Raw genomic sequence first — 24,605 nt, forward strand, 5'->3', positions numbered from 1 at the left:
CTGGTTGGACTCGATGATCTTAGAGGTCTTTTCCAACCTCAATGATTCTATGATTCTATGGGCCTGGCAAAAGACGAAGTATCAGGCTGTGTTGCCAGCTGCTAAAAATGCTGTACTTCCTAGAGTAAAGCTATTGTCACCTGCAATATTCCACTTAAGGAAGCATTTGCAGTAGCATAAATCAAAGATTATAGAAAGGCTGCTTGCGGTTGATAAGAGATTTGTGACACTCAGCTTAACTACAAAATGACTAATCCCTGAGGTAAATTCCCAGTAAAGGCAAATTGTTGCAGATTCTTTTTCCTCTTGGCACAGAAAAAGACACTAGTGATATGTTTCCAAGGAAAAGGGGCAACTAGAAAAGCTAGTTTCAATATTAAGTGCACCTTCTTTTCTTGAAAAGGCAAAAGCAGATTTCCTTCAACAAACAGGTATTTTTGTGAAATACAGTTGGAATTTCAGTGTGTGTTGTTGTAACTGATGCATGCCTCTGTTAGGGTTATACTTGCTCTGCAAGCATGTTAGAATCCATTTCTGTGGTTTCTGATTCTAAATGGGCATCACATTGTAATCAGAGCGAGTTGTAGTCCCTTGTGATCCAGAGGCAGATGTGATCAGAGGGGTACTATGATCATAAAACAATACTATTTTTAGTTTGGGACCCTTTTCCCAATTGGTTATGACTAAAACATCTGGTTAAGAGTTTGCTCCCAATAGCATGTGTCAGGGTTCTGGCTGAACAGTCCCTCTTGCTTCTATGAAATCTGGATCTGTCATGTAGTGACCGTAATTCCAATTCAGTGTTTAAAACACTTTACTATAACAATATGCCAACTAATTGTCCAACTGTGTCTGAAGGGGAAGGGAAGTAAAGTAAAAAGAGGAGAAATTACAGGAGGTGTATGTGAGTTTACACTGTGAATTTGCAATGACAAAGCCCAAAGATTTACAGTTTCACTTTTCCCAAGGAGGTTGAGTGGTAATGCACTGTAGGAGTCAGACTGGGTAATGAGGCTAAATACATTTGAACAGCTGGTAGAATTAAATTCTCACTGGAAACCTCATGGAGTACTGGCATTTTGCAGGGAAACTTCTTGATCATAAAGTACTTAATTGTCAGGGGCTTGGGGATTTTCTTACTTTCCAGTTTTGATTTGGCTTTCGTAAGTGTCCAGTCAAAATTAGCTGGGCTCTTTGTGTAGCAGCACTTGGTGGTTAGACTTTATTTTACAGGAATGAACTCAACTGTAAAATGACCAACATACAGTGTAGGTTAATAACTTGTGCTTATGCTATACTGTTTTATTGAGCTTTAATGTTTAGGGTAATTGGTTTCACATGCTTACAACGACAGTTACTCATGAAGCTTTATATATTTTGGCAAGAAAAACGCAGGGGTTGCAATACAACTGCTGATTTGCTCTGAAGGTCTGTAGTGTTACAGACCAGTATTGCTGTTCTATCTATAGACAGTTGCAACTATAGGATTAATAAGAAAGGTCTCTCGTATTAATTGGGACTAAGTAAACTGGAGAAGCAGGGAGAGAAACAGGAAACATTTTTATAGCATGCAAAAGTCTCTTAAAAGTTGCAAGCGTGGGAAGACCCTCAGCTGGAGCCAGGATAAGAAAATGCATTAAGGCAGTGATTTGAGTCCATAGGAAGCATGCTTCTTTAGTTCAAGTGCTCACAAAAGAACATTTTCATTAGATTTTCTTGTATCACTTTTCTTTGCTATCACCACCCACTGAAATCAATGGCAAGACTCCAGTTGAATTTAATGAAAGCTGTTTTCAACAAACAAAACTGTTTTTTCTTGTGGAATTGCTCAACTCGTCTCAGGCAATGACCCAATAAACCAGATATTTGTTACTGAAACAGTTATTTCTTTTGTTCTGAGAAGACCAGAAGACATACTGCACTGCTAAGAATTATTCCCTGGTGCTTATACTACTCAGAATTCACGTCCTGTGTAATTTTGTTTCTTTCAAAGACTGAAGCCTTAAAATATTGGACTGTACAGTAAATCTCCAAGTGTGTAAAATTGATGATATATAACAAAGGAAGAGAGTGTGTGAATGAAAGTTTAATGATATTATATTTTAAACAAGCTCTTGAGTTTAATATAAGCAGATTTTTCCATGTTTTTGAGCTTAATGTCTCCTCTCCATTTAGTTTGAATAAGCATGAAGTATGAATTAATGGAGATTTAATAAATGTACATTAGCCTGTGTGTGAGATCTGGTTCTACGACTAAGGAATACTCCTTGGTGTCTTTTTCCTCCTTAATGTGATCGTAATTATTACTGTCTCCCTGTGGAAGAGAAAGCCTTTCTAAGCATCCAAAATAATGGTCCTCCAAAACCCAATTTTTCCTACTTACTGGTATTTAGTTTTTCTGTTTCAGGCAGTTTTCAATCAGAAAACTACATTAGCAGCTATACTGAGATTATTATTCTAATGGTTTCAATCCCAATTTCACAGAATAGGACTTGCCTATTTGTCTATAGTGAGAAACCTCTACTGCCAGTATGTTTGTCTAACATCTTCCTGTACCTGTTTCATAAATGTCTGTGAAAAGTGAACAGTTGCAGTGAAAATGTCATCTTAAGGCTTCTGACTCAAGAATTTGCAATGCTGACGGTGTGGGGATGGACTCTCTCCACCTCAACCACTCGCTTCACTCCAGGGAGAGTTCAGCTGGTGCAGTGGGACGTGAAGAGGGACCGTACGCTCAGCTGCCAACTGCTCTTTCATGGTTGTGCAGCATGTCCTGGGCAGAGTGGAGTGTAACAACTGCCCTGCCAAATCTGAGCCAAATTATTGTGACCCAGCTTGCTGTACAGTAGTAGAGTTGCTGCAGTTGAAGCACAAAGAATAAGCTCCATGATTCTCCTGTGCCTCTTTGACCATGCAGTTCTTTGTATTAAACTTGTGTTTGAGTAATGCATACGTTGGCAGTGAAAAACAATTTTTGTCTCTTCCAGTACTCAATCTGCAGTGAGCCTTTAATTGAATTGTCCAACCCAGGTGCCAGTGGGTCCCTATTTTTTGTAACTAGTGATGACGAGTTCATCATCAAAACAGTTCAACACAAAGAGGCTGAGTTTCTTCAGAAGCTCTTGCCAGGTTATTATATGGTAAGTAATTGAAGACTGTATTTTACCTATATTTTTCCTGTTTCATGTCACACTTCTGAAGATTCAGTTTCATTTGTTGTCTTTTAATCTTTCATTGGCTTTTCCGTATTTTTCATAATATTGTTATTTTTTACCTTTCAATTTTGTACCCCACACACCCGTCAGAGGGAATAGATATAAATCAAGAATATATTTAAGATAATAATTGCTGTTCTTTCAGCATTCAAGGTGAAACTGAATGTCAGCTTCTGATTTGATACCAAACTTTGCTTCTAATAAGCTAGTAACAAAAAAAGGTTTCTAAATTTCTAATTCAACTTTTTTTCTCTATTTTGTGTTTGTCTACCCTCTGCATTGCACTCAGAGTGGACAAATAAACTAGACCGGTCAGTTTCACTTTTGTTTCTGGACTACTTCTAATTTCCATTTCTCATGTATTAAAACGATGTGAAAAATATTTTTATCCATATAATTTGTTCAAATTTTAATTTTTAAATTGAGCTTTTAGAGGGCTAATGCTAAGTCGGTGGCATTGTTTTATGTGTGTCAGTCATCAGAAAGGGAAACCATTGATCCAAAGTAAGTAGAACTTAATTCTCCTTTCTTTATTTTATAAACAAACGACACTCATACCTATGAACAGAGATCTTCTGGGTGGTATGCAGGACTTCAGAGTATTAGACCTGTGACTGACTTACTTTTCTTTCTTTGCTTTCTTAAGTAAACACTTGAAAAGTTACCCTTTCACTTGTACTAAAAATGAGGAATATTGTCATTATTACACTAAAATAACATGGATTCACTGTTTGTTTAAAAAAAATTATGCACTGACAGCATCAAAAAGAGCAATGGTAGCAGGTACTTTTTTTGTTGTTTCTAATCATGATAATCAGCTCAGCATAAGTTTGAGTTATTACAAGTAAATATAAGGCCACTCTGTTTCTGGGAACTTCATTCTCACTGCTACTATATGCAAGAGTTTCCAAAGTAAAACTTTAATCACTGTGATTATTTACTATGAAAGTAACTTTCTTCCCATGGTTGTATGTTGTGACTTAGTAATCATGTAAGACTTGAAGTAATTTTTCCCCTTCTTGCTTTTTCATGCCAAAAACTGGCAGTAGTTGTATTCAGAAGGAGGATTTTCGCTGTCACCTCTCTTATCCTCTCCTGGTTAACTTTTTGCCTGTTGTGGAATTTGGATTATTTCACACTTTTCTCTTCTGATGATCAGTCGTGGTTCTGTTATGACCTCACACTCCTGTAGAGATAACTTGGTCATTTGGCACTAACTCTCAATGTGAAAAGCTTCATGGAGACAGGGGTTCTGTTTTTCAAAATCCAAATCAAGGTAATGAGAACTACATTTGACCCAAACTCCTTCCAGCAGGTGGAATGCAAAGGTTGTTCAGGTCAGAATAAATAAATTAAATCTTGGGGATGCTTTTGGGTTTGGCCTAGTCTGCTCTTTCATGGGATGTGAGAAAGAGAAACCTGGCATAAATGCAGTTACTGCTCTGCTCTTGGCCTATGGAAGTTCCTGGCAAAAAGGCAGTGTTTATGCTAGCTTTCTGAAATACAGACCCACAAAGAAAATCAACTGGTCAAAGAAACTGTACTGAATAACAAAACATGCACAGTTTTCTTGATGTTTGTTAATGTCCTTCGGTATTAAAAAACACTTTCTTAAGCATGGAAGTTTATTGAAAATAGACACATTTAACAATATCTCTTTTGTTTTAGAATCTGAACCAGAATCCAAGGACTCTTCTACCCAAATTTTATGGGCTGTACTGCGTTCAGTCAGGAGGCATTAATATTAGAATTGTTGTAATGAACAATGTTTTGCCACGAGCCTTGAAAATGCATTTCACATATGACTTGAAAGGCTCCACATACAAACGGAGAGCATCAAGAAAAGAGAGGGAGAAGTCCAACCCTACATTCAAAGACTTGGATTTCTTGCAAGACATGCATGAAGGGTTGTATTTTGACTCTGAAACACACAGCGCACTAATGAAAACACTACAGCGGGATTGTCGAGTGAGTAAAAATTATTGACTCTTTAAACTTCTGTGTTCACATCTGTTCTAGATTTACCTCAGCAAAACAGAGAGCAGGACGTTGCTCTGGATATTGTTTAACCTCCATTCCTTTTCCATGCAATTTAATTAGGAAAAACTATGGATGTCAAAGCACTGATGAAGCCTGTATTTTAGTTAAGCTGTTGGGATCTGAGATCATAGAATCATAGAATGGAATATCCTGAGTTGGAAGGGATCCGTGAGAGTCATTGAATCCAACTCCTGACTCCACACAGGGCAATCTCAAAGTTAAACCATATATCTAAGAGTGTTGTCTAAATACTTCTTGAACACCAACAGGCTTGGGGCCATGACCACTTCCCTGGGGAACTTGTTCTAATGCTTGACCACTCTCTCACTGAAGAACTTTTTCCTAATATCCAATCTGAACTTCCCCGATGCAGCTTTAAGCCATTCCCTCACATCTTATCACCAGGCACTCGAGATCAGCACAACTCTTTCTGCCCCCCTCATGAGGAAGTTGTAGACAGCAATGAGCTCACCCCTCAGCCTCCTCTTCTCTAGGCTGAACAAACCTAATATCCTTATCCACTCCTCACAAGTCATGCCCTCTAGTCCTTTCACCATCTTTGTTGCCCTCCTTTGGACACATTCTAATATTTTTATATCCTTCTTATATTGTGGAGCCCAAAACTGCACACAGTGCTTGAGGTGAGGCCATACCAATGCTGAGTATAGTGGGACAATCACTTCTTTCAACCAGTTGGCTATACTGTGCTTAATGCACCCCAGGAGGGCACATTGCTGACTCATTGAGCTTACCATCCAGCACAACCCCCAGATCCCCTTCTGCAGGGCTGTCCCCCTATTTTTCTGTACATTCAGGATTACACTGATCCATCTGTGGAAATACAGATTAATATAGGAAAGTAGTCCAGTAGAGGGGTTTTTTTTTTATTCTTGTTCTTGCTTTCCATTAATTTGGAGATTTTAATTATTTTTTTCTGAGGCACAGTAAATAGCCCTGTTGTACCATTGTTACATATGACAAACTGTATGTAGAGCTGCAAACTCAGTACTGCTTCGGTAAGTCTGCCTCTTTATAAGTTAACAAGAGCTAGGAAACTGAATGGAGGAGGCGTGTCTAGCGGCAGCAGTCTTATTTCTGGAGCAAAGTAATTTGTTCCTCAGCTGAAAGGTAGTGCTTAATGTCCACATAACATTTCCAAGGTCGGAGAAGGATATCTGCCATTGTCTTTTGAGAGGACCTTGGTGAATGGAATTAGTACCTCTTGTGGATAGGGTGAATTGTTGTAAAATGGATTTTTTTATGTAGCAAAGGTAAGAAAATATAAAGTAGGAAAAAGGGAAGTTATCCAGGTCTCTCAGAGTTTCACAAGATTCACAGGGGTTGTGGGAAGAAAAGATTGGCTTTAAGGGGAATCCTAAGAGTTTTGTAATAAAACAGCAGAATGGATAGACTGAACTCATCACATAGAAGAGGCATCCGGAACATCAGAGTTTGTTGTTCGCTGCCACCTGTGGTGCAAGATGGAAAGTGTTGTTTTTGCACATGAATAGTACTTCTTGTTTACTTATCACAGAAGTCTGCAATGCCTTGTGCTTGGTTTGTAAAGCTGGGTGACCTAATGTTCAGCTGCATATTCAGTGTGAGACATTTATCTAACACCACACATTGTTCTTTCTGTAGCCTCTTGCAGTGAGCGTTTCCTGAGCTCCTGCCATGTGTGATAACGCAGAATGCATCAGTATGTCACATCTGGGGATCTGGATGCCCTTTTGTGCATCCCCCCCACTTGTTGAAGGTTACTTACCCAGGCAAAGCCTGCGGGGATCTATTGTATAGAAAATAATAAACAGAATCTAAAAGAGGGAACTGGACTGAAAAGTAAACACAAGAATCAATCATTTAATTGTTACATACAAAGGGGACTCTTACTTATTCTTTGATAGTACAGGTAAATTCTTGCTACGTGTTATTTGAGTGCTGAAATAAACATCAGTTTTTTCACTGTGTAATCTTAGATTAACAACTCTAAAGTTAGTCTGGAGTTCTTAAAGGCCCAGCTAAATCTTAATGTTAATAAAAGAAAAGAAGAAAATTATCTTTAAATAATCAGTGTGTATACATAAATACAAATATATACACTATAGTATAGTGTGTGTCTGTGTATATATATACACACTGAATGTTACATGTATATAAAAAAAATTAGACTGGCATTTTTTTTCTGTTCAAATCAGTCTTACTCTCTGTTGTAAAACAAAGGGAGCAGACACTGTTTTCTTTCACATAGCTGAATTTGCTCCACAAATGAGGTTGGATCTGACTACCTGCCTTGTACTGTTGCCTTTAGAAAGAATAGAAATACTCCACCCATTTCAGGAAGAGGACATCAGTTCTGCCACTGCTTTTTTCTGCCCATATGGTATTTGGATGGCTGCTTAGCATGAGTGATAACTGATCTAGATTTTTAGGGCTTGAAAACTTGTCATCTCTTTTTCTTTTACTCCAAAGTGAGAAAGTTAGTGTAGGCACTGGAATTAAAAATTCCTTAAAGAAAGAAAATTTTTGATCTTGCCAATATTTCAGGGCTAAGAAATTCTCTTCTGTGTTGCTTAAATTTGGATTATATTTTCATTGTTCATATTTGCAATCAGAATCAGTACGCAATTTTTTTTCCTGCTTCTTTAATATTAACATCCTTGGCTGGTAGCCCCACTCTTCCTTAAGCCCCATCATTAAGTGCAGAGGCCTGGCAGAACTTGCTGGTGACAACAAAGGTGGCCGTGGGGACCTGCTGTGATCTGTGTCTGCTGCCACTGCATCACCTGCCCCATTCAGCAATGGGCCCATGTTTTCTTTGGTCAGCCTTTTACCACTAATATAGCAGTAGAAGCTCTTCTTTGTGCTTTTGACATCCCTTGCAAGTCTCAACTCTATCTGAGCTTTGGCTTCCTTGACAATAATTGCCACCCCTACATGCCCAGGCAGTGTTTCTCAATTCCTCCTTTGTAGCCTGTCTGTACTCCCCCATCCTGTATGCTGCCTTTTCACATTCAAGCTGTGCTGTCGCTTCCTTGCTTAGCTGAGCTGACCTCCTGGTACATCTCCTCAGGTGACACAGAACATCTCATCAGCTGACACAGAGCACCATCCCCAGAGAAAGGCAGTAGCGGGTACAGCAGTGGTGGACCACTGCTGGAGTATCAGTTCTTGTCTGTCACACCTTTCTGCAGCTCTGATGAGGAGATGCATGATCTACACGGTTAGAGGATGGAGCTGAGTGGCTTGTGGTGATCTGTTGTGGGCTGATGCCTCCAGTAGCCACTCCAGATTGTCTACTTTGGGACAGGTACAGATTGATAGCGTTCTCCAGCTCCTATGTCCCCTGCTTGTTATGTTCACGCTCAAGGTGACACGGTCTGAAAGCTCTGCTCACAGACCATTTTGCACTTTTTGTGCCTTAGCTAGACTAAGGAGTGTAACATTACAGTGTTCGTTAAGATGTACTATTCCTGAGTTGATCATACATACAATGTGCACAATTGAAAATTTGAACTAGCTTTCAAATTCCAGACTATTGCTGAGACGACTTACAGCTCTCCTATCCTTGCCAGCAGGCACTATCACAGTTACTGGGGACAGGGGGGATGAAGACAGGGGACACACTACAGGCAAATGGTACTAAAAATAAATAATTTCATTTGCCTGAATAGCTTTCCTAAAAATCTTTGCTTTGAAGCCTTATTCACTTCAGAGTGCTTTAATTTGTAAAGCCAATGTGCCTGTATTTTGTATCATGGTAAATACTGAGAGTATTGGAAGGTAGTTTCAGTAGCTGTGATTTATTTTTATTAATCATGCTGTTAGCTACTCTCATCGTTGTATAAAATTATGAATTATTAAAGAACAGAGCAGATTCTCCAATTTCCAAATAAAATTAGTCTTATAAATATTAACAGAAACTGTTCTGCTCATGAATGAGGCCAAGATTTAAAAGCTTTACAGCACATAAGCAAGTACTAAGTAAAAACAAAGTCAGTAAAGACATTAAAGATAGTTTAAAGTGCATTTGGGGATTTCTTTTTTTTTTTTCTTAAAGGTGCAGAAAATTAAACTCCATGTCAAACTTAGCTGCTGTTATGTTTTGTTATAAACACCTAATCCTGCAGAAATTCTTTCTGTGTGGAGGAATACTTATGTGGGGCAAAGGATAAGCTATGGCACTAAATGATGTGTTAGGTACAAGTAACATTAGCACAACTCTGTGTGAGAAAGGCTAGAAGTGCATTAATAGTATTTTATTTTTCATAGTTGATATGGAATCGAAGTAAAGCTAGGCATCCATTATTACTTATTTGATCTTTACTGGGGTATTAAGCAGTTTAATAAATACAAATTACCTCTGTTCTGGGCAGAAGACATGGGGAAGACACCTGTTCTCTGTTACAAGGAATTCACAGTCCAAACACACAAGTAACAAAGTTTGTCTTTTGAGCATCCGATGTTAAAAATTAAGATAGAGTTTTACAGAGGTCCATGTCAAACATTACTGTAGGAAAGGTACACCAGCACATCTCATCAGAATATGGTTCAGTGGTTTGATTATGAAAACACTCTTAATATCTTCCCTGTAATCCCTTAAAGTACAGAAGAACTGGTAACTGCTTATTAAAAGAAAAAAAAGAAGGAAGTCCCTTTTAAAACTGACAGTGTCATGGTTATACAGAGATATTATTCTACAAACTGTTTCTCATCCAGTTACCTAGCAAAGCATGTTAATATAACTTTAAACAAGAAACATGAATTGCAGGAGAATAGATAATCACAGGATTCTGTAGTTGTAAATCTTTGCTTCACACGCTCACACAGGTGCAGTATGTTCTTGAATGTCAACTAGTCATATGCAGGAATTTGGGGTATTCCTATTAAAAATAGCCTGGTTGTGTTTTTCCCTTTCCATCTGCTGCTGAATCCAAGAGAAAAGAAAATTTGAAAGGGCTAAAAGGAGGAGTGCATGTAAATGCAGTTAGCTCTATTAACTAGGCAAATGGAAAAAAATTTTCCAAGTGCTGTTCCTCTTGCTCTTTACTTTGCTGTTAATGTCTGCTTAGTAAGATGTTTATCTGTATGCACTCAGATAACCTCTTTTTGTTAGTCAGTGGTCAATTCCCAGTATTTCTCCCTCCTCTTGCATAACACTTTTTCATGTATATAAATATCAGAGATGAAAAAACTTATCAATGCAAATCAAGCATTATTTATTTATGCTGAAACTTGGGATAAAATTCCCCAGCGAAATTGCAAAGACATGATATTTTAAAAACTGAAGTTAAGTTTTGTTCCCCACCTAGAATTTACAAGAATTTATAGTCCCCGCCAGAGTTTATAAAAGCACTAGTGATCTTCATTTGTTACTTAAGGATGACTTTTTTCTTAATGAAGCATATTTAAGAGCTGCCCTATAAACTCAAAACTAGTTCTTCTCAGTTTACTTGGTGACCTTAGGGATCCTGTGACACCTGTCACATTTAAAACTATATTAACAAATGTTGTTTTACACAAACAGACAAGGCAACTCACTGTAAAACTAGGGAATTTTGTCTTGCAGTAAGTAATTAGATTTTTCTGTCTCAATAGGAAGAGTATTTTTCGAGCTACCAGTTGAAGTGCTAATGACCTACAAGTAGGCAAAGTATGCATCTTTTATGATTTCTTGCTGGGGATATGTCTTTCAAATTCATGAGGGTGGAAAAATAAGTTTGTTCTTCTCTCTGTAAATACAGCTATTACTAAGAAGTGAGATTCAAATCATCTTTACTGTTTCCTCCTTCACCTCTATCCTTAAGGCATGTCTTGCTGCAGATGAGGAAACCAAATCCTTTCCTGATGGATGAAGATTGACTGGGTGTTGTTCCTTCTGTGGCAGAACACTTAATTTTTATAGTGTAATTTTGCATTAGAAAATTAAGAGAATTATTAGATGCGTCATAGGAGTATTGTCATGTATATAGCTAATATCTCCACACCATCTGGAGGATTAAAGTTTGTGAACGCCATTTTTTGTCTGGTGGTCAGAGTAGGAGTTCGAGTCATGGGGTTTTTTTTTTCTTTCTCATTGCTTAAAATTTTTCAAGACATGAAGGACAAAATGCATTGCTGCTAAGACTTATAAATAGAATTAGAAACCAAACAACAGAATTCAGCTTTTTGTATTATGGGATTCCCCTTCTGAAAATTTTAAATGGAAATTGAGCCTATTTATTCCAAAGTTGCACTTTACCAGAATTATTATTTAGTTTGCTGCGATACTGTTATGGTTTCTGCTTTGTGTTTTTCCTTTTCAGACTTTCAGTAGCAATGGTTGGAAATGATCCTGTTGCTGGAAAAGCAAAAGGCATAGTTTGTTAGGGATGCTCTCTACATTTGTAAGAATTTCATGCAAGTGTTGAGGAATGTTCTAAACAGAAGTATGTGCTTACCCATTTTTCAGTTGTAAGTTAACATTAGAACAATCAATATATTGATACCTGTATTGCAAAATATCTGTTACAGAAGCAATGACAATCCAATTGTGGTCATGCGGTTTTTAAGAACAACAAAATAATTTCAAGATGTTTTTACTAGTGAGAATAGAATGGCTTTTTAGAGTCTGCATTTTTCCTTTATTGTATTAGCAAAGAACACTATGGACTTTTCTAAGGAAATCACCTTTTAAAAGTGGCATTAATGGCCTGACTAACAAAGAAGCCTGTAAAGGCAAGAAAATTGAAAACTGAAGACAGAGGGTTATATCTCATAAATTTCAGGTCTGGGTATTATTTTCATTACTATTGTTTTAGCCAGTTGCTGCAAAAGTCTCAAGCTTTATGGCATGAACACATACCTGTTTTGTGCTGAAGCAACTGTGACAGAGACCTTGTATGATCAAATTTATTCACTGGATTTTTCAAAACCCTTAGTCATGGGAGGGGTTGTTGATTTTCCTGTCTTTTTTCTACCTCAAAGGGTCTACGCAGATTATTCGTTAACCCAAATAATTTCAGTGACCCTTCAGTGTCCTTACAAACAAGTAGTGTTGACACAACTTGAAGGAGTATTGAACTGCAGCATAGGGCAGAAATAATAGATGGCATGGCACGGAGGTGGAGCATGTGCTGATCTTAGATGAAGGGCCGCTTTGTCAGAAATGGTAGTTTGAGGAAAATGAACATGGATGGATACTGCAGATCTCTTGTATCTTTATATATTATCACTCCTGTAGTATCAATTGAAATTCCCTATTTCTCTTTACTTCTACTTTGAAAATCAGAAACCAGATTGTAATTTTAGGAGTGTTAGTTAACCATATGTTTCAAGAATTCTGTTGAAATGGGAAGTGACTCCACATATGCTTTGGTGGATTGGTGATTTATTTTCTTGGGATAGATTGTTTCTAAACCAGAACCATCACTAGACATTTGACATTTGCGAACTTGTTTCTAAGAAATGCTTATTTTGCAAGATAGTCCTTTATTTTGTGGGATTTTTATATATCTCCTTATGTTGGAGAGTAAGTATTGATTTGGTGTAAAATCAGTCTTCTTTCTGTTATGTTAGTTCCTATGTTCCTTTTCCAAAATGTTTGTATGAGAGGAAGTGCTAGCTTGCGTGGTCATCCTTTTAGTTTTTGCATTTCATAAGCTTGGGAAATTATATTTTTTTGAGTAGTGTTTTCCGTGGTTCTTTTATGAAAATGACCTGCTGACTTGAGTTGTTTTGCCTGGTTAGCAACGTGAATGCCGATTTCTCTGTCAGGCAGTACACAGCTTGGGCTGGCTGCATCTAAAATAAAAATGACATTCCATGGCAGAAATACTTGCTTTGCTCTATTAGTCACTGGCTGAGATAATTGAGTGTAACCATGTCTAGGATGATTTACAGAATGCTTTACCATCTGATTAGCTCAGAGAAAAGAAAATCTGATTCAGGGAGTTATTTTTCCATGTTCTGAAACAATGCATTTTGTGATGCCATTTCACTGGGTTTTTTATGTGGTATGAAAGCGAAGTAGCGCTTAAGGCTAGAAGGGGATGAGCGACGCTAGCCATCTGGAAGTTGTCAGAGCAGCTAAAGCCAGCCTTTCAAGCAGCGCTTGGTGACCAAGTGACATCATGTTGACAGAATCTGTGTAGCTAGTGAAATAACACATATATAAATACAAACGAGATGAACAATTTAATGTCAAGTTCATGAACTGAACATTTACTTGTCATTATCAAATATAACACTTAATCATGTGGTGTACTAACAAATAAGAGTATTCTTGCTGAAATCTTACAGTGCCATTTTGCTAGCGAGGTGCATTTCAGAGTGGTTACATGAGTAAAGATTGCATTTCTCTCACTTTAACTACACAAGGGTTGTATTTCTGGGGGTTAATGACAATTTCTGGTGATCTCACATGGATGACATCAAGTGTTTTACAGGACTTTCTCATTTTGCTATGACTATAGCCCTTTTAATACTGTGATTTGTTTTGAGTGTTTTTTCATTAGATTAGGATCTCATTTTGGTACCTTTGTAGCAAAAACTTGCTGCTGCTTCTCAAAAGCAGTTCCATCTAAAATCATCAAAGCTACTTGCAAGCAACCCTCAACCCAGGAAACGGCTTATGCCTTTTTGTGTTCTCATAGGATTCTGCATGTTCAGAAATAGCTTGATGTGCTGCATTCTGTAACTTTTCCTTGGCAAACCAGATTAATTTGTACAACTGTCTGTGCAAAATGTTACTTACACATTTAAAAATAATAATGAATTGATATTTTAAATATTAATGATGATACATATGTGAGAACCCTGCAGATATATTCAGCTGGAAATCCCACTGACTGAAGTAAAACTTCTTCCTTAATACAGACCGAAGAGTTTGACACGAAGTGTGTTTTTGTTGAATGCTGATGTTTGAGATTCTTCCTTGTTATTCTCATTAATTATTTCTTAGAATTTCTCAGAATTTTCTTAGAAACAAACGGGGAAATAAAACATGCTTAGATCTGGTCAAAAGATGTGTATTTGCATTAGGAGTGGCTGGTTTGGTTATCGGATTTCTAAGGGGAGGTAATCAGAACTGTATATCAATCTGGTCAAGATGTGTATTTGCATTAGGAGTGGCTGGTTTGGTTATCGGATTTCTAAGGGGAGGATCAGAACTGTATATCAAACCAGTAGGCAGACAGAGGGGCAGATCATATTACGGTATCCTCTAGACACTTTGTAGACTGGACAATCCTGCCTCTGAGTAGGACCATGAATAGGGTGCCCGGGGGACAAGGGCTAGAGTTCATACGCTACCTGCTGTTTGTAAAAATGTGTACTGCAGTTAATCCATTGGATGTGCAGGTGTTTCAATTTCATAATGAACTGGAATAACAAAATAGCTACTTGTTTTTATGATGTTTTTCAGTAATCCTAGAACAAAGACATAAATAGTCAAAGAGATTTTTAGTCCATTGTATAGTACAGGTAGTATGGGTTTAAGTGACAGTGGTGAATTGATGCAGTCAGAAAGATTAATTTTATCACTTAAGAGGTCCCTGTGGAAGAAGCAGCAGCACATTGTACCACAGCCTTCCATGAGGCTACATCCAATCCTGGACGTAGGTTATGTAATTAGTGCAGTTAAATCATAATGTGTCTAATGTAATCTAATTCAAAAGGCGGTAAAGAATAGGTTGAAGGCAGAGCTGTCAGCAGTTACGTTTATAACTGTAAAATAAAAGTGGCAATCTTTTTTCCAAGCCTGACTAGCTGCTGTAATCTGCATAAACAGTGCTGCTGACTGTACTACTAAGGTAAGTATTTTTATAGAGGATTAATTGTATTATTTTTGTTTTTCAGCCTACCCAGAATCTACTTGCAGTATTTGGCACCAAACATCCACTGATTACATATTTTTAATGAATACGTTATATCGTAATTTCTTTTTGAGAAGGTCTGAGTGAAAGGTAGCAATAAGCAAGCAGTAAAGAAAATCCTAGAACTTATTTGGCACCAACTGTCTGTGCCTTTGTACCTGTTAGCTGCGCTATTTTTGCAATTCTTGATCGTAAAACAGGAAGTTATTAGCCACCAACATTCCCACACAATGCACAATAAAATGTCATTATCTTGTTTCAAGATGTATGGTAATTTAGAATATGCTTTTTTGTTGTGTCCTGAAACCCTGTGTGAGTTCTGTCATCAGAGGATGCTGTGGAGTACTGAGGGCCATACGTTAGCAGCCTTTTTCTTGTTCCATTTGAACTAACCCACCTCGGTGCAGGATTACTCTGAGCAAGATCAAACCTACCATGTCTTCTAAACTCCTCCTTTGTGTCTGGAAATCTGAATGAGGCTATGCCTTTCTACACTTAGATTACAGTGTGTTATGCTTTGTTTCTTCACTTTAAATGCTTACAATGGTGCTAAAATTAAGACGCCATGTTTCTCATGGAGTATGAATGCCAGAGATTGAAAAGAATTCAGCTGTATTGTACATTTGGCTGCTTCTTAATATAATGAGTACATAAGAAACACAGATGGAGTGGAACAGAGCTTTCCTACCTCTTTGCCTATATACTTGGACAGAGGAGTTAAAATTATCTCTGGGGATGTATTAATTTCCTCCTCCTACAATTTTGCAGACCTCTAGACCTTTCCTGTTGATGGCCAACAAATCTCATTTTAGATTTGCAAAATGTGTCTTAGAGTTCACAAGCTGTCTCAGTGTTTTGTGTAAAAATATTTGTACTTTGATAGTCTTCATCAAAAAGACATACCTGAAGTTACTGCTCTTTGTCATCTCTGCAAAATCACATGTTGTTCTTGTTCACATAAAAAGATGTACTATTGCCTCTTGCTTCCATGCCAAAAATTACACCATTATCCTGGGGCATTGTGTGCCAAAATGTGTCATGAATCATTGCTGAGCTGCATGAGGTAAAGGAGAGGTGCATATCCTTCCTGGTTGCTACCGGTTTTTCTCTCTCCACTTAGCACTGCTGTTATATAAGATATTTAACAGAGTTGCTGTCTGCTAACAGTTTGGTTATATTACTAGATATGTTAGCATATTGACTTGAACTGTATTTCCTTTTAACGGCAGTATGCCAGACTTGATAATGATGTTACTGACTAGAAACTTATGACAGTACACGTGCAGGAAAGAAGAAAGGGAACTCGCCTACTGACAGAGGCAAAAATGGTTGGTAGAGCTAGAAGAGAAGGCTGGTTGGTTAAGTCATGCTTCAGAAATAAAACTGCCTTTGCAGTTTAGATAGGCCCTATTTAACCTAATAAAGAGAGATGCATGATTTTTGTACCCAAATTCCATCAGCTTTTAATGAGAGGGTGGTAGCAAATGCTTTTTTTGACATTTGAAAGTTCTCCAAGAATGCTTTCTCGGTTATAAATAGGAGGTGGAGGGGAGGTAGAGTGTAGTCTAGGCAAAAATGCTCAGTAAAGTCTGGAATATACATTAGAGGTGACTTTAAAAATGTCTGTAGTTCATAAGTATATGGTGGAACTATTAACTGATTATTTGCTATAAATAAAAAAGATGCTGACTGGACATACCTTCCTTGGCTATAAAATAATGTTGGGTTACATTTCAGCTATGCATCTTTCTTTCCACTTGTAACAAGAGCATTGAGATAATTAGATAACTAGCACTTTGACTTACGTGGGGTAGTAAAAGACTTTTGTTTCATTGCAATTTCACACATTTTCTTAATAAGAGAAACGTGCTTTGAAGGCCTGTTTTTACTTAGGTTTTCAAAATGCTGCTGTGTAATTCACATTGTATGTAGTCTTCTTTTGTTTCAGTATAGCCATTTCTTTGTTGATAGGTTCTAGAAAGTTTTAAGATCATGGATTACAGTCTGCTACTGGGAATCCACATACTGAACAGTAACATGAAGGAAAAAGACGGAGAGAGTTCCCAGAGCGCATCGGATGCAAAACGTCCCGGAGGGCAGAAAGTTCTCTATTCCACCGCCATGGAGTCTATACAGGGCCCTGGGAAGTCGGGGGACTCCGTCACGACAGAGACAACAAACACGTATGTGCCATAACCTACTCTTAAGGTTACTATTAAAAGTTGCACGTTCTGTTTCTTCAGTCTGTGCCACTTGGTATTAAGAGGCAAAACATTGAAGAGTACACTGCATTTCAGGAATTGAAAGATTAAGCCTTCTTCTTTTTTCTTCCCAAAAGCTGGACCATCAGAATTTGCTGCAGAGCAGGAAATTAAAACATTCATTAGTAGATTGATTATCTTTAAATACATGATAGCAAATTCAGTTAGTTCAGAGTGACTTATGTATGCACAAGAGATGTTATGAGACAGCTATTACAAGAGTCCCAGGCATAATCTAATTTTAACTGGAAGCAGCCTGATGAGCCATAAGGAAAAACTATTTATTAACATTTAAATGGATATTCCTACAGTGGTTATTTTCATTTCAAAGTAATATACTGAACACATAGAACTGTATCATCAACCACTGAAGTGCAGTCATATCTATGTATGATATTTCCTGAGATTAAGAACTGCTGCTTTCTAGCAAAAACTGCAGTAGAAATTTAAGTATATAGACGATAGTTATTCTGTTGTTTCCTTTGAAATACATTCAGTGCTAGTGAGAGCATTATGTTCACCATTCTCATTCTGTATAATCAGTCCTTCCTTGTAATGAGTGTTTAATTTCAAATTAAGGATTTACTCTTCTGGTTCTCAAGGGAGCTGTCTAGGTAAATACAACTAATGATATAGAAACATGTGCTTAAACCTACAGCAAACAAGTGGGAGAATTAGGATATTTAGCATTTATAGAGAGTTTCCAGATGTTCAGAGGTCTAGAATATAAATTAAACAGAGCTGAATTTCACTCAGTTTTTACAGCATTACTCACATTCACACAGAAGATGGTGAATGCTCTTGTATGGTGACAGAGGTGCAGTTGCAGTGGCAGTTTTGGGGGGTGCTGGGGTTTGGTTTTGGTTTGTTTTTTTAACTAAAAGCCAAAGCTGATTATATAGGTCATCCAAGAAAGTCCCTGTGGTTATTATGTATGGAAACCCACCCTGGGCTCCCACATCACTTGAGCTAATGTAGTGCTGCCCAGATCCTGACCGGTGTAGTACCACTGCTGAAAGCCTGCAGCAGCAGTTGAGTGCTTCCTTGGCCCCTTGCACTATCTCCTCTCTCGTATTGACATAACTGGTAGTGTGGCAAACCTCAATGAGGTGGATGAAAATAAGCCTAGGTCTTACAAAAAAGACCCCTAGGTCAGTCTTCTGCTGTGGTTCATTGTAAGGCCATACAAGCATGAGGATGAGAATGGACACCCAGCAGCAGTAACTGCTGCTTGTACTGGATTGAATTTACAGCCATAGCTTCCAGGAAAAGCTGACAGAATATAGTTTTGTAAACCATTTAATGCTTCTGAATGTCTGACCAGTTAATTGAGGTGGAGTTTACGGTAACGGGGTTTTACAGTAATTTAAACTCCACTTGTTCTAACATGGTTTCCTTTGTGCCTAGAATAATAATAAAACTTCCCCTCCCTCCCCCCTCCCCCCCCAAAAAAAAAAAAAAGATTGAGTAGATGGTAGCCCTGTTTTGTTGGGGGAAGGGACTACTGTGCTTTAGTGGCAGAATGGGGAATATACTCTCAACTATGTCTTTGGTAGCTGTTTTCAGGTGTGTATTATTTGTTTCTCAAACTGTTAAAAAAGATTTGGAGGTATTGCATGTATTGCATCTTCAGTCTCTTTTTCTTCTCGTTTTGTAGTGGGTCCATCAATGCCACAGAAGCTGACAAACTGAAAATTGGATTTCAGTTTCTGGTTCTAAAAACAATGGACCCTTTTCTCTAGGTGGTGGAGTAGGAAGAGAGGGTCTTAGGATGAGCACCTTGTTCTTTAAGGTCATAGCTGAGTAAATACTCTGAATCAAGTGGAGATCCAGGCAGTCAGGCTTCTCAGCTTGATACTGTTACTTTTTCTGTCAGTAATCTGTCTGTAAAGAAATTTTGGAAAAGAACATACTTAATTTTTAATGAAAACTATACCAAACAACCTTTTCATACTTGGAGTAATGTGCAGGCTCTCTACAGTTTTGTTACATGTAATCAATAAAGTGACAAAATTCTCCTTCAGCTAGGCAAAATTATTCTCCTTAGTAATAAACTGATGTATACTTTTTTCCATTTTTCAGATAATCTAAATATTTCCAATTCTATCTAAAAGTTATCCTAAAATACTCCTTGTTTATAATGGATATTTACCACTGGATCCCAGATACTTTAGGTTTGCTATATAAAATCAGTTGTATGCTAAGTGACTCACATTTGACTGCCTTTTGCACGGTGGCATCTAGCTTTAATGTTGTGCCTGTTTCTTTGGGTTTGCAAGTGGGTACAGTTCACCTGCTAACTCATGATCAGAGATGTCTTAAAAGATAATCTAACTACATTTTTGTTGTTTCTCTCAGAATGGGAGGTATTCCAGCTAAAAGCCATAAAGGAGAAAAGCTGCTTCTATTTATGGGTATTATTGATATTCTTCAGTCTTACAGGTAAGTTGAATTTCAAGTTTTTATTGAATAAGCTATTCTGAAATTACTTACAAATGTGGAAATTTTATAAAGCAGTTCTGATTTTTTTTTATATGCTTAGGTTAATGAAGAAGCTGGAACATTCTTGGAAAGCTCTTGTTTATGATGGGGTAAGTAACTTTTATTTTTTTAACTGCTGATGTTTTAGCTAATGGAACTTTGACTTATGTTGACCAGAAAGGAGCTAGCTCCGGTATATTTGTAATCTACCCATCACCACGTGATGTAGTGTCTACCATCATCACAGGTTTGGGCTGTTGCTGAAATCTTTTAGGTCCATTTTCCAATACATGCTCTGATTTTATTTGTTGACCTTTCAAAAAGCAAAGAAAATGATCAGCTTGTCCTTTTAACTTTCACAAGACAATGGCCACTTAGCGGGACATTGATGAATCTGTAACTCAAAAATGTACATAATGTGAAAAAAAACATTTCAAATGCTAGGAAGATTTTGCAGAATATGGCTGTATAATTCATAATTCATAATTTCATTAATGAAATAGAAAAGTTCTTGAAGAATTAACCTTTATAAAGGAAAAACCTGTTAGGATTCATTTGTTTTGAGTATGCCTGAAATGTATGACGTAGTTTACCTAAGGTGTCCAGCTTGTTTCTTGTCAATTTACTTGTGACTGAGACCTTTTTCAATCTTGTAGGACACTGTTTCAGTTCACCGACCAAGTTTTTATGCAGACAGATTTTTAAAGTTTATGAGTACAAGAGTTTTCAAGAAAGTTCAAGGTAAGAAAGTTGTGACTTGTAAAAGTCATAATATCAAAAATATCTTTTAGATATTTTTATAATCATTACTTTATAACACTCCTGTCTTGGCAATAAAAGAATCCTTTCTTCAACATCATGTAGCACTTACATTGCCAGAAGTTGAGTTTCTTCACTGGAGCTAATGGGATTGGCCTCTAATAGTAAAATTACAGAGAATTATTTGCTATGTATTTTTTGTCACATCAGGGGCATCTGAAGGTAAAACAGGTTCCCTTATATTAGCATTGATATAAAGATAAATTTCATGATCTAATGATGTGTCCAGTCCTGCATCTGTTACTCATAGGAATACCCCCATTGATTTTAATTTATTTAACTTGCAAAAGTAAAGATTGTATACATACCACATGCAGCATGTTTGAAAAGATAGGCATTCTTCCCTTTGATATGGATTTCTTCTGTGCTTTATCAAGGAAAAATATCAGAAGTTGGATATTAATAAAGTCTTTTGTCTTTGTCACTATCACCTGTTTCTAGTTTTCCCTTCCATTTCTCCTTCCTTAATCTTTTACTTCATTCTCAAGGGCACGATACATACCACTATTAGCTACTTGCAGGGTGTGGTGGGTTGACCCTGGCTAGACGCCAGGTGCCCACCAAGCTGCTCAATCACTCCCTGTCCTCAACTGAACAGGGGGAGAAATATGTAACAAAAGGCTCGTGGGTCGAGATAAGGACAGGGAGATCACTCACCAAGTACCAATCACAGGCAAAACAGACTCGACTTGGGGAAATTAGTTTAATTTATTACCAATCAAATCAGAATAGGGTAATGAGAAATAAAATCAAATCTTAAAACACCTTCCCCCACCCCTCCTTTCTTCCCAGGCTCAACTTCACTCCCAAATTCTCTACCTCCTCCCCCCTGAGCGGCACAGGGGGATGGGGAATGGGGGTTGCGATCAGTTCATCACACATTGTCTCTGCCGCTCCTTCCTCCTCACACTCTTCCCCTGCTCCAGCGTAGGGTCCTTCCCATGGGAGACAGTCCTCCATGAACTTCTCCAACATGAGTCCTTCCCATGTGCTGCAGTACTTCACAAACTGCTCCAGCGTGGGTCCTTTCCACGGGGTGCAGTCCTTCAGGAACAGACTGCTCCGGCCTGGGTCCCCTGCAGGGTCACAAGTCCTGCCAGCAAACCTGCTCCAGCGTGGGCTGCTCTCTCCACGGGGTCCCAGGTGCTGCCAGGAGCCTGCTCCAGTGCGGGCTTCCCACGGGGTCACAGCCTCCTTTGGGCATCCATCTGCTCTGGTGTGGGGTTCTCCATAAGCTGCAGGTGGATATCTGCTCCACTGTGGACCTCCATGGGCTGCAGGGGGACAGCCTGCCTCACCATGGTCTTCACCATGGGCTGCAGGGGAATCTCTGCTCCAGCATCTGGAGCACCTTCTCCCCCTCCTGCTTCACTGACCGTGATGTCTGCAGAGTTGTTTCTCTCACATACTCTCACTCCTTTCTTCCAGCTACTGTTGTGCAGCAGTTTTTCCCCCTTATAAATACGTTATCACAGAGGTGCTACCACCATTGCTGATGGGCTCAGCCTTAGCCAGAGGCGGGTCTGTCTTGGAGCTGGCTGGCACTGGCTCTATTGGACATACTGGAAGCTTCTAGCAGGTTCTCACAGAAGCCACCCCTGTAGTCCCCCTGCTACCAAAACCTTGCCATGCAAACCCAATACACAGGGGAAGGAAAAAAAGCTAAGGGAAACCCACCATCACTATAGAGGGACATGGCTACCAAGAGTTGTCCAAAGGCTTAAGTGTAAGCCTTGCAGCAATAATTTAACTATTGATCATCACTTCTCTCAAATAAAATGAATTGATTTCTGTAACTTAAAGTAGACCCTGAAACTGTAGATCATCTTAAGGCATTGGGGATGGAGGGTAAATTGATCCTATGTAGGTGAGTTCTTCCTCTATGTTGTGGTTTAACGCCGGTGGGCAGCTGACCCCTGCACAGATGATCACTCACTCCCCCCCTGGTGGGATGGGGGAGAGAACTGGAAGGGTAAAAGTGAGAAAACTCATGGCTTGAGATAAAGACAGTTTAATAGGGAGAGCAAAAGTTGCATGTGCAAGCAAAGCAAATTAAGGAATTCATCCACTACCCATCAGCAGACAGTTGTTCAGCCATCTCCAGGGAAGCAGGGATTCATCATGCATAATGGTTACGTGGGAAGACAAATGCCATAACCATGAATGTTTCCCCCTTGCTCCCATCTTTTATTGCTCAGCATGATGTCATATGGTCTGGGATATCCCTCTGGTCAGTTGGGGTCAGCTGTCCCAGCTGTGTCCCCTCGCAACTTCTTGTGCACCCCCAGCCTCCTCGCTGGCAGGGCGGTGTGAGAAGGCCTTGATGCTGTATAAGCACTGCTCAGCAATAACTAAAACCTTGGTGTGCTATCAACACTGTTTTCATCACAAATCCAAGACATAGCACCATAGAGCTACTACAAAGAAAATTAACTCTGTCCCAGCCAAAATCAGTGCTCTCTAGCTTCCAGGGAGTCCAAACACTGCAGTAACTACCATGTAGGCATATGAAGTTAGATTTCAGCAAAAATATTGGAGAAATAGCTATCACATTTTGTTTCTTGATTCCAAACTGAAAAGAACAAATTAATGCTGCCTTAGTCCCATAGAGTGAGCAATATAGATATTTTATCATCATCTGGGTATAGCTATGAAGCAAAACAACAGAATTTGCCAGGATTAAGGAAGAGATTTATTTTCAGACTTGCTGCATTTAGCCTGACTTTGAAAATTAACAGGGGAAAATCAGCTATCATTCAAGAATACACATCTTGAACATAAGTTCATATGTTCATATGTACCTTGAATTATAGTTCCTGCAGGTGTGATATTCTTATTGCACAATCAAAAAAAAAAAGTTTAGAAACTCATCTTCTTACAGGCTTCTTCTATCAAAAGTTCAGATCAGGTTTTATTTTCACTAAAATTTCTACCACTGGAAGTCAATATTTTTCAGACTGTACTGGCCTTTGTTACTCTGCATTTTGTCTAAAGACAATATCACTTTTCTGGAGACCAGTACCCAACTGTTTTTGGAAAGAATCAAATTATTTGGAGTGAGCTTGTGAAACTCTGACCCTGTCCATGAAAATCAATGTTAGAGACATGGCAGATTAGAACAACATACGTGATTAGGTCTAAAAGAGCAAGAAAGAAGAGGGAAAACTGGTAACTAAGAGCATAAAGAAATTAGAAGTGTAGGTGATAAGTACTTTGTGAAATTACTAAATAAGAAGAAAAAGAATAGGATAGATGGATGAAAGGAGAAAGCTGAGAGGAGCTGAACTAAAAAAAATAAGAAAGGAGATATTTAAAGTGAAGGAGTCTTTAGAAGAAAAAGAATTCGAATTAATGCTAATTAGTGATTCCCTATATGCATGATATGTTGTGACAGCTATTCAGGAAAATAAGACTTGGAGAGTCTTATAAATATTAATGAATTGATGGATAATTCCTCTATGAGTTGGTCATGCTACTAAAAGGAAATTCAGTCTGAAGCATCCCAAGTGCAGAGGAGGATGGTGATGACTGCTGAGATGCATTTGGTGTGTGTGCAGTGAGGAGGGCTGTATGGAAGACCTGATAGATATACCAGGAAGGCAAAGAATCCCACAGCATTCTCCTTGAGAAGCTGGCGGCTCACAGCTTAGACAGGTGTACTCTGCGCTGGGTCAAAAACTGGCTGGACGACCAGGCCCAGAGAGTTGTGGTGAATGGAGTTACATCCAGTTGGCGGCCGGTCACGAGCGGTGTTCCCCAGGGCTCAGTACTGGGGCCGGTCTTGTTTAATATCTTTATCGATGATCTAGATGAGGGGATTGAGTGCACCCTCAGTAAGTTTGCAGATGACACCAAGTTGGGCGGGAGTGTTGATCTGCTCGAGGGTAGGAAGGCTCTGCAGAGGGACCTGGACAGGCTGGATCGATGGGCCGAGGCCA

At 38.6% G+C, this 24,605-nt stretch overlaps 1 protein-coding gene across 1 annotated transcript in view; it reads left to right on the plus strand.

The window, feature by feature from the left end:
- PIP5K1B (phosphatidylinositol-4-phosphate 5-kinase type 1 beta) overlaps nucleotides 1-24,605 on the plus strand; it is an 84,098-nt gene that overhangs the window by 29,534 nt on the left and 29,959 nt on the right. The window contains exons 5-10 of the mRNA XM_009285286.2: nucleotides 2,988-3,140; nucleotides 4,884-5,183; nucleotides 17,078-17,289; nucleotides 19,726-19,809; nucleotides 19,910-19,958; nucleotides 20,505-20,589. Coding sequence (XP_009283561.1) covers nucleotides 2,988-3,140; nucleotides 4,884-5,183; nucleotides 17,078-17,289; nucleotides 19,726-19,809; nucleotides 19,910-19,958; nucleotides 20,505-20,589 — 883 coding nt within the window. The remainder of the gene's footprint in view (nucleotides 1-2,987; nucleotides 3,141-4,883; nucleotides 5,184-17,077; nucleotides 17,290-19,725; nucleotides 19,810-19,909; nucleotides 19,959-20,504; nucleotides 20,590-24,605) is intronic.

Source organism: Aptenodytes forsteri, unplaced genomic scaffold (genome assembly GCF_000699145.1).
Source record: "Aptenodytes forsteri isolate BGI_AS27 unplaced genomic scaffold, ASM69914v1 Scaffold151, whole genome shotgun sequence".
Taxonomy (NCBI): domain Eukaryota; kingdom Metazoa; phylum Chordata; class Aves; order Sphenisciformes; family Spheniscidae; genus Aptenodytes; species Aptenodytes forsteri.